Source organism: Hordeum vulgare, chromosome 2H, assembly GCF_904849725.1.
Source record: "Hordeum vulgare subsp. vulgare chromosome 2H, MorexV3_pseudomolecules_assembly, whole genome shotgun sequence".
Classification (NCBI taxonomy): Eukaryota; Viridiplantae; Streptophyta; class Magnoliopsida; order Poales; family Poaceae; genus Hordeum; species Hordeum vulgare.
Genome location: NC_058519.1, coordinates 181,658,533 through 181,669,616, shown reverse-complemented (window position 1 = coordinate 181,669,616; position 11,084 = coordinate 181,658,533). Strand labels below are relative to the sequence as shown.

Sequence of the window (11,084 nt, the reverse complement as noted above, 5' to 3'; positions counted from 1 at the left end):
AATAAAATTGATGCTCTAAAAATGCTAGTTTTGAATTTTTTTTGCTGTTGATTTTGTTTTTTTGTCATGACTTTCATGAATGTTATTTCAGGCTGAATTTTGGTATGCGTGTAAAATATTTGTTTACTATTCTTTTTGATTTTATTGTTTACGAGGAAGCATTTGAGGTCCGGAGTAGAATAGGACTTTCGTAAGAAATACCAGGCTTCTTCTTTGCGCTACACCAGCAGTGGTGACACCCTCCAGCGTGATCTCTTCCTCCCCTTTGGCTGCGACAGCACATCGCCGCCTGCGGCGAGATCTTCGTGAGTCCTTGCTTAGCCACAACATGCTTGGCTCAAGATCAGGCATTGCCTAATCCAGGGGGGGTCAAAACGGAGAGCGCCCCAACCCAACCAGCGAACCCTCTTCCCCCCCCCCCCATCTGACAGTGGCGCTGGAATAAGCCATATCATCCCCACTTTTCATGAGGTCTTCTAGGGTGCGTTTGGTTCCCGCATGCAGCCCAACCAGGTCGGCGCGAGATGTGTGTGGCATGTTTGGTTGGCTAGGTTGCATGCGATTCGTGGCCCGCACAAACATTAAAGCAGGCATGAGCCTGGCCCGGTAGAAACTACCGAATCGGCAGTTTCTCACGAGCCTGGCTCGGCGCGGCCATGCGTGCAGGAGGTTGGATGCCTCGGGCAGCGCGGGAGACGGAGGGGATGTCTCATAACTCCCCTCCCACTCTCCTGTCACCGCCCATGCACTGTTCCCACCTCTTTGCCTCACCGCCCCTCCCTCTCCTCTCCTCCGATGGCTCCGCCTCGCCCACCGTCGTGCCGTCCTCTGACCCCCGTCGACAAGCGCATCGCCAGCATCCAAAACCACTAGGTGGTCGGGGTCCAGAACTCGGGCAGGGACCTGGCGTCGGCGCTGTGAGCGTCGTCCCCTAATCTGCTGTCGGCCACCACGAGGGCCAGCCAATGCGGTGCCGGCCGTTCCTGCTCCGCCGCCGGTTCCAGACCTCGTGGTCTTGGGCTCGGCTCCGGCATCGTCCACGGAGCTGCCACTTCTTGGGACCCCATTGGGCAGGGGGTTTTCTTGACCCCTGTCCAAGGGTTTTCTCCTGTCGGCGGGTCGTCCTCCTCGACCTCCGACGTGGCCATGAGCATAGGGCCGATGTCGCCGGCCATCGCCAGGGGCAGCTCCTCCTCTGCTCCGCCACCTCTCTCCTTCCCGTCGCGGTTTTCACCCCGGCCTCGGTTCGCTGCGACTACGCAAGCTCCGGTGAATCAAAGAATCCCCAATGCTTACTCGTTGATGTAGATTAGGGGTTTCTTTCTTAGGCATGTGCTACTACTTTTGTAGGGTTCAAGTAGATCTGATTCGATTCGATCCCAATCGAATCGAATCCGACCGATCTGCTCTTGTTTGCTACAGTGTGTTCTAGGATAATGTTCTTCTGCTAGTGCTAGGGTCTTGCTAGGATCTGTGTTCATGCAAATGGCGTGTTCATGTTAAAGCTAGGATCATGTTCCTGTTGCTACATACAGGTTCAAGCTAGGGTTTGTGTTGCATGCTCTATATTGTTATACGTGCATGTAGTAGGACCATTTTAGGATGCTGCCAAATGTGCATGGGTGCACATGGGTGCTATTTTTAGATGTTTCCATGCTTAGGATGGTGCACTGATGAGTGACAGTTGCAGAAGACCAGATGCCACTGATCAGTGGCATTTGCTCAAGAGCAAGTGCCATTGATAAGTGGCATTTGGCAAAGAGTTTGTGCACTGATCAGTGGCATTTGCTCTTGGGCAAGTGTCTCGGATCAATGCCATTTGTTCTAGTGCTAGTGCAACTGATCAGTGGCATTTGCAGAAGAGCTAATGCCGCTGATCAGTGGTTGTTTATTTTGCAAGCACCTCTAATACTTGTCATCTTACCTGACAAGGTATTGAAGTGTGACTGGGACGTGGCGGGTGGAGGAGCTCAGGTGGTGGCCGGGCTGAGGGCGTCGAGGATCTCATCCCCACAAACAGGTGGCTCAAGAGGGTGGACCTGCCTGGCAGGGTCACCTTCATGAGCCTGCCTCGTTCAAGGGGACAATCTCCGAGGACCGGCCACGAGGAGGGGGACCGAGAGCTCTTGCGCTTCTACCAGCAAATCAAGGACGCCAAAGACCTCACCATGCTCGTCATCCCTCGCAAGTTAATGCAAGTGATGAACGAGTGGCTGGTCATTAGGCGGCTCCCGCGCGTGGTCAGGCTCTCAGCAAAAAGTGGTGCGAGTTCTGGGTGTAGGTCCAGAACTTCGAGGGGCACATGGTGCTTGGCCGTGGTTGTAACTACTTTTATCGTTGCCGCCGGATCGTCCCCGGTGACCTCCTCGTTTTGCGCATCTCGGGACTCGTCCTGAAGATCCAAATCTACAACCACGACTCCTCAACCATGTGCAGGTTTCGTTGCAGCAAGCACAAGTGCGTTGGTAACATTGAACATGCAATGCAGTTAACTTAGGTGTTAGTGTTGAACTTGTTATGTTGTCTGGCTAGAACTTATGGTACTTGTGCTATGAACTTGTTAATATTTTGACCCCCGGCGACCTCCTCGTTTTGCGCATCTCAGGACTCGGCCTGAAGATCCAAATCTACAACCACGACTCCTCAACCATGTCCAGGTTTTGTTGCAGCAAGCACAACTGCGTTGGTAACATTGAGCATGCAATGTAGTTAACTTATGTGTTAGTGTTGAACTTGTTATGTTGTCTGGCTAGAACTTATAGTACTTGTGTCATGAACTTCTTAATATTTTGACCAAGAGCAGCACCCTATCGTGGAGCAGGAAAGGAGGATTTCCCTGTTCTTAATCTAAGTTTGTTGTTGATGTCATTTCTGTTGCTTGCTTTGTTTAATCTAAGTTGTTTGCTGTTAAATTAAGTAGTTTAAGTAGTTTGCTATGATTTCTGTTGTTTGCTTTGTGCTGATCATGTGATGGTAAGGACATCATATTTGAATGGAATGAGTAGAACACAAACGTTATTTGCAACCAAAGAGCTGAAGATTGCATCTGCTCACATCCTAAACACAAAAACGACAACCAAACAGCAGTGGATAAGTGCCCCTTCATGCAATGCAGGCAACTGAACAGGTTACATATGAACCAGGCTGGCTGAAGATGGGTGCAACCAAACAGGTTACATATGAACCAGGCTGGCTGAAGATGGGTATGCAACGCAGGTACGAAAGCAATCAAACACGCCCATAGCGACTCCCCGTAACATCCCGGCTCAAGCTCAATGTTCGGCACCATGTCCTCCCCCACAAAATCAATTGAACCGAAGATAAATTTCAGTTGCAAGATGCTTAGCAAAACCAAATAAATATAGCAGGCAATCATGTGGTTCTCTAAGTAGTCAAACTGTCTCATCAGCATAATTTGGTATCCAATAAGCACAAAAGTTCTAGAGAACAAATGTTCACCAAATACATCAGAGTGGAAGCACAGATAGACATAAAACAGTAAAAGTCTAACAAACAGCTAATGTGCTCAGCAGAAACCCCGAGGTAGCACTCAGCCAACAGTCGAATGCTAGGACCTTTACATGCTGTCAAACAAAAAGACAGAGTTAGAGGCTGAACAGAAACACCTAGGACTTAATTCAGCAAAGTATATCGCAAACAAGATTTTTAGTTGTTGTCAGTCCAAATGTGAAATCCTGCTCCAAAAGTTTACTTCCTCAAATTTTCAATATATTGGAGGCGGGGATCCTTTAGAACAATGTCACACATGAGTTAAGGTATAAGGTAGATTCTTTAACAATGGTCAGAGGGGAGGGGAAACGAACATCCAAGGGAGCTAAGTCAGAGATATGACCTTATGAACCACATCCACTTTTAGCTAAAGATCAGGATTCTTTAGAGGTAGTATCAAAGTCTGGGGCCAGTGGGTTTTTCAACCGTGATTTCAACCTAATAAGTATATCAGGTCCTCCAGGCCCATCTGGGATTTTCCAGAGCCTTGGAGCATGAAACGACCATGTGGACCATAGACACAATATTATGTGGGCTAAGAGCAACCCCAACGGGCGACCCATTTCGTCCGTCGCCGTCCGTTTGGGTGCGTGCGGACAAAAGTGATGGCCCAACGTGCGGAACCATTTCCAAAACGCGTCCGCTTTGCGTCCGCGCCGACCCATTTCTGGCTCAAAATTGGGACTGAAATGCGTCGGCGCGGACACGAAACGGACGAACGCGCGTCCTCCCAGTGTCCGCATGTGACCGGCCTAGCCTACTTGTCACACAGCCACCCACCCATCTCTGCCTGCTTATTTAATTCGCTGGCTCACTCCCACCCACTTCTCTCCTATTATTATAATACTACAATGCCGCTGCACATTTGCTTTCCGTTGGGCGCATGTGCCGACCCATTTTAAAAAACGGACACGGACAACCCAAACGGACGAAAAGCGGACAAAGCGCGCGTCCGTTTGGGTCGCCACGTTGGAGTTGCCCTAAGCAATCCACATGGAAGGACCAGTAGTTCCTAGCTGGCCCAATTAGCGAATAGCATCCCATACTTCTTTCTTAGTGATAGGAACCCAATGTTCTCCTTGCTTAGGGAACTTAAAGTTACAAGAGTTCTCCCTTAGCTAGGGTCTTAAGCCAAGTAGAGATAGGACATCTGGTTTGTTATTTACATAGGATATTCCTGAGCTCGGGTACAACCTCAACAGCAACAAAAAGTGCATCTTAATGAACAAAATAGTAAGACACGCATATGTGTCCTTGCAAACTTTTGCACAAGAGATGCAGTTTATTTCCTATGCAAAATAAAGAAGAAACAAGGATGACAGGTTAAAACGCAACTATACTTGCATGGTATCTGTTATTTTGTACTCTGTTATTTTGTACTCCCTCCGTTCCTAAATATAAGTCTTTTAAGAGATTTCACTAAGGGACTACATACGGAGCAAAATGAGTGAATCTACACTTTAAAGTATGTCTATATACATCTGTATGTAGTCCCCTAGTAAAACCTCTAAAAAGACTTATATTTAGGAATGGAGGGAGTACATGTTGCAAGATAGAACATCATAACAAACAGGCACAGTAATTACTCTAAAGCGACTAGCTGATCATACAGAACAAAATGGAACATTTAATTATATGCCCACCTGGATCCAACAGGACATTGATGCATGGATCCAATCAAGTATCTGCATAAATAACAGCAGTATGTATTAGCTCAATTGATAACCAAGAACCTTGACAAGATACATGCCAATGCATCTTATAATTAAAGAAATCAGAAAAATCACAAATAAGGAAACTGTTATGAAAGCAACTTATCTCTATTACATAGCCCATGGGCATATATATATTACACATGACTACAAGGAAAGGAAACATAGCCTAATAGGACTCCTAGACCAATACTAATACTACCTAACAGAAACATGCTCAAAGCTAGTGAAATTCAAGTGCATTTTCAGTTTCGCATGCCAAAATTCATAAGATTGATCACGGCTTGTTATTATAGAAAAATGGTCGCAGTTAATGAAAAAGGCATATAATCTTAAATGTTAGCTAATCCCCTTAATAATCACAAGTTTATGAGCCTGAAGGTCATTAAAGATTATTAAGGGGATTAGCTAACATTTAAGATTATTATGCCGCTAATCCCCTTAATGGTCTTTAAAGCATTAAACTGACCATTTTTCTTAGGGAACTGACCATTATTAAAGACACATAAAGTTCTTAGGGAACTGACCATTATTAAAGAAGGCTTTAAATTGCCAAAATGCTTTACATTTGTGAGCAGTTTAAATTAAAATGCCAAAACGTGAACAGAGGGAGTATCAATAAATGCCCCAACAACTTCTTAGTACAATTACAATCTACTAATCAATGCCCCAGCATCTTCCTATTCTCTTCCCCTCCCATCCTCTTCCCGGAAAATTTTGGAGTGAAATTGAAGCAAAATCCTTACGGAATACTAACCAGCATACAACAAATTAAGTGTCAGACAGGAGAACTTAGTTTGGAGTTGGGACATAAGCTCCATATGAATGATAAGCCACAGCTGAGCTGAGACAGGTTCTAGGCTTATATGTGGCATGGATGGTCATGTAGAAGCTGCTTGTTAGGCTGTAATCGGCACGTGACACTCGTACCGGTGTCAAAACAGGAGACCATGGAAAATATATGCTTTATCAGCGATGGACACAAGGCAAAGGCTGAATCTCCAGCATCGACAAGGTGGGAGCCAGAAGAGACAGCAGAGCATTAGCCCATTGCTAAGCACAAGAATAAAGGAGGCGAGGATGAGTAGTACTCCTAACCAACCAGGCAAAGGTAAGAATGACCCTTGGCAGGTGCTGTCAGTGTCCAACAGCTGTAGCCAGGTTGGGTAAAATGTAACGTTAGAGCTGGCTTGTCAGTGGTGCTCACAGACTTGGTCCTAGGCTTGTGATATAACTATTTTGTTTCTATTAACGCATCAAGAAGCAAAGTATTTGTATTTGAGAGAGAAAGAATCCCAACCAGCAATCTTTAGTTTTATCTAAGCCCAACAAGACGGGAATGCAGGCCTTAATAAATAACACTAAACTAATTCAAATGTAAATAAAAGCTAAACGTTGCTACAGAATGATCAATCAGGTAAAGAACAAACATACATACTAATCAACAGGTAATACCCTTTCCTTCCTTGCCGAAAATGAAGGCAAATACAACTTTTGATTGTGTTGTGTATACATATGCCAAATGTGTCATACTATTAACACAAGCTTATTAGCCCATGTATGACCAGCGTGTCATCAACGTGGCAACTCGAACAGTAGATTTGGATGAAGTTACACACTATGCAAGGATAGCAATTGATAGGCATTAAAACTAGGGGTTTTATCAGTTTTTCCACTAGTTGTGTCACACTACTCAATTTTGCCACTAGAAGTTTCAACTACTCAAAAATGCCATCCTCCCATTAAGCGTGTGCTCAAAAATGCCACTCGACATCATTACCATTCGGTCAAAGGCCATTGAACAGGGTGAAGTGACCAAAATACCAATGGACACTACTTGCCAGCGCTCCCCTATAACTTGTGGGTCCTAATTGTCAGCACAGAGAGAATTAAATTAGAAGAAAAAAAATAACGACACTCGGGGATTCGATCACCCGCGCGTGAAGCAATTTTGCTTCCATAGTTTCATTCTCTATGTACTGAAAATTAGGACCCACAGGTTACAGTGAGTGGTAGAGGGAACGCTGACAAGCAGGGTCCAGGGGTATTTTGGTCACTTCAGCTCGTCAATGGCCTTTGATCAAATGGTAATTGTGCCGAGTGGCATTTGTGAGCACACACTTAACGGAATGATGGCATTTTTTATTAGTTGAAACTTCTAGTGGCAAAATTGAGTAGCATGACACAAGTGGCAAAACTGATAAAAACCCTTAAAACTAATCATGTGTTACACTGTGGATCAGACATAGATAATCGGGTTAAAAACTAATATAGTGAGTGCAATCCGCATAAACCTTACAAATCTTATAGTCAAGCTCAGTATAAGTGTATAACTAGCATTTAACTAGATGTATAGTAACCTAAGTTCGCAACTGTACCTATATAAGTTGTCGAACACATCGAATTTGACTTGAATTTTGGGTGGTTAGTCAAAGCCGGAGGTGAAAGTATAGAGACAGTTACCCTTATGCTCCTCAGCGGCGTCATGGTACTCGGCATCCTCCTCTGGCACAGGGTGGAGCACGTCCTCTGCACCAACCGCCGCCTCCATCGCAGTGGCGGACTCCCCGCCCTCTGCTACAGCATCATCAGGGGTACGCACCACCACCACGGGGCAAATACAGTGGTGGACGCAGTAATCGCTCACACTCCCGAGCCTTCCCTTGCTGGCCCGCCGCGCCGCACCAAACCCCTTGCTCCCCATGATGACCGCGCTAAGCCCTAGCCTCTCCACCTCGAGGCAGAGTCTCTCCTTCATGTCGTGATCCTTGACGATGTGGATCTTGTAGGGGATCTTGGCCTCCTCGAGTGGCTTGGCCAGGTCGTCGGCCTTGGAAGCGGTGAGGGCGTCGAAGTCTTCCTCCATCTTGCGCGCGGCGACCTCAGCGTCGTCTTCGGGGGACGTGGGGGTGACGGAGCCCCAGTCAGCGCCGTATAGAACATTAGTGGAGCGGACGTGCAGGAGGATGACGGCGTCCCCGGGCCGGAGGTAGTTGGCGACGGCCCAGCTTACGGCGTAGGCGGACTCGTCGGACAGATCGACGGCGATGGCGATGCGGCGGTGGGCGGAGCCCAGTGGGGCGGCTGCGGCAGCGTTGGTGAAGAAGACGCCCGGGGAGTCGGGCTGGAGCGAGGCCGGCGGAGGGGGGCGCGGGGTCGGCGCTTTCACCCGCGGCGGCGGCGCCACCAGCGGCGGGAGTTCGACGGGGGGGTTCGCAGGGGCCTGCATCGCGGTGATGGTCGGGATCTCCGTGCGGTTCTGGTGAGGCTAGGGTTCTCGCCTTTGCTTGGGAGCAGTGGGGAAGGGGGGAGAAGCTGCTGGAAGAAATGGAAGACTTGGAAAATGCGAGGAACAGAAGGCGTCAAGTGGAAGTCGAAGGGGATAAACATGTCAGAGACGGCGAGCGACGACACGTCCACAACTTGGACGGTTTGGACTTTGGATTTCGGATCCGGTTTCCAACAAGGAAACCAAGTTTTGATGGAAACCAAAAACAGTTTTGCTAAACCACATGGGACAAAATTGACAAAAATGACCCCTGAAACGAAAGAAGTCACGAAATGAATCAGAAAGCAAAAAAATTCACTCGTCTGACCCTTTCGTGTGGCGCCCGACACCAAGGCCCCACACTACACTGTGTGACGCCTAAGTCGTCGGCGCCACACGCCCCGACCACCTGGCAGAGAGGGCCCACCCCCAGGCAGTGCGACGCCTAAGCCTCAGGTGTCGCACACTGTAAAGCGTGGTGCCGAAGGCTTAGGCGCCACACTGCCACTTATCCAGCCGCGGCCCAGCCCCCCTCCCCCACCCCCTCCTCATTCCCCTCCCATTTAAACCGCCGGCTGGCTCTTCTTCTCATTCGAATCCCCTCTTCTAAATGCTTCAGATCTGGTGATTTCTTTCGTGGATTGATCCCCCAAGCTTGTCTACGAGATAATCTCTTCTGTTTCCCATCTATCTATCCAAATGGAATTGGTTATTTTTCAGATTTGGGTTAGTTAGGTTGATATTCATATTTTGATTGAATTTGAAATGTAGATGAGGAGTTAGTCCTATTTTATTAATCCTAGATGAGTAGTTGTGTTCTATTACTATTCCTATGAGTAGCTGGCGTGGATTTTTTTAGTAATATCCTAGATGAGTAGTTAGGCTATGAGTAATATGCATATATTTTTTTAAGATGAGTAGATCCATATGAGTATTTTTTTAGTAATATGTAGATGAGTGGATTAGTAGATGAGTAGATTCATATGAGTATTTTTTTTAATATGAGTACATTCATAAGTCTTTTTATGATATGTAGGATGGTGTGGTTTTTGAATGATGTTTATGACGTTGAACACCGGGCCTATTTGATGTCGGAGAAGGAAATGGTAAGTAGATCATATGTTAAAAAAATCATGTATTTATTTAATAAGATGAAACTGTAATGATATCACTCACTCCTATCTGTTTGCAGGAGCTTATGCCCTTGAAGATCCGGTCTCACGGGGCATCGACTGTAATGCAGTACGATGAGCGGTACACATCATATATCGAGATGATAGGACTCCTTCCATTCATTCATCTTGTGAGTCAGTCAACGCCCAACCTGAACGCTGCGGCAATCACTGCACTATTTGATCGGTGGAGGCCGGAGACCCATAGTTTTCACCTCTGGACCGAAGAAATGATAGTGACTCTTCAAGATGTTACCATGATCACCGCACTTCCGATCAAGGGGAAGCCTCTTGTATGAGCACTGATTCCGAGGGATGGCGGCAACAAATGGAGGCCCTTATTGATATGTCACCTCCAGAGCCGGAGGTAGAAGATGGAGGGAAGAACGATAGAGTCCCGGCTGACGCTCCTTTCACTTGGATTGCCGTCAACTTTGCTCATTGTCCTGAGGACGCAAATGACGAGGTCATCCAGACTTATGCTCGCGTGTACATGTGGTATGTGATCTCTAGGACTATCTTCGCTGACGGCACTGGCAAGAATGCTCCATCGATGTGGCCGAAGGCATTGACTGTTTTAGAAAACAAGTTCAGTTGGGGCTCGGCCGCACTGGCCTACTTGTATCGGCAGGTAATAAATTGTTCATAATAAGTACTCTCTGTTATACTTTTCTGCTAAACTAATCCATGTTTGTTGTTACTTGTAGTTGGACAATGCTTGTCGCAGGTCCACAAAGGACGGTGGAGTTGGTGGTTGTATGCTCCTACTTTCTATATGGAGCTGGGAACGCCTTCCTGTTGGATGCCCTAAAGCCGCAAAGTGGAATACCTGGGATGACCACGGCAACCCTGTACAGCTTCCTACCTGGGCTTACAAGTGGGACGTGGTATCGGAGGTGGCGAGCGATGTGAATCTATTGTACAAGCAATACACCAACGAGATGGATTCGCTTATCGCCTAGCACGTAAACATCTCAGAGTTGACTCTCAGCTTTTGTTGTGAGTAAAATGAATTGTGCCTTTTATGTTGTGTTGTAGGTGGAATGTCAGCCATATGGTGTCGCGCCAAGCTTTGGTGATGCACACACGTTCGAGCTCAATCCAATATGCATGCAGGAAAAACATCTTGGGCTAATGCATTGTCCCCTTGTATGCAATTGGGCGGTTGAGTTTCATCTCCCACATCGTGTGATGCATCAATTTGGGTTGTTTCAGCCACACCCGCCGGAGTGGGTGGACACCGACACACAGCTCCACAGGTAACAAATCATGCACGATAAAGAACTAATGATGGGTTTTGTGTTTAGTGTTGAGCGAGCTACTGATGGGTTTTGTAAAAAGAAGGTTGGATAGGAGGAGGCAGCGAAAGATCAAGGATTGGAAGAAGCATCATAAGAACTATGTCATCATGTTCGAGCAAAG

At 46.9% G+C, this 11,084-nt stretch overlaps 1 protein-coding gene across 1 annotated transcript; it reads right to left on the bottom strand.

Annotated features, from left to right (window-relative positions):
• Positions 1–3,325: 3,325 nt before the first annotated feature.
• LOC123425749 (universal stress protein PHOS32-like) lies at positions 3,326–8,579 on the bottom strand. Its single transcript, XM_045109465.1, has 3 exons — positions 7,686–8,579; positions 5,154–5,195; positions 3,326–3,584 (listed from the first exon to the last, which is right to left on the bottom strand). Exons 1-2 carry the CDS (start codon positions 8,449–8,451, stop codon positions 5,188–5,190), a joined length of 774 nt encoding a protein of 257 aa, XP_044965400.1. The 5' UTR covers positions 8,452–8,579; the 3' UTR covers positions 3,326–3,584; positions 5,154–5,187.
• Between the last annotated feature and the right edge of the window lie 2,505 nt (positions 8,580–11,084).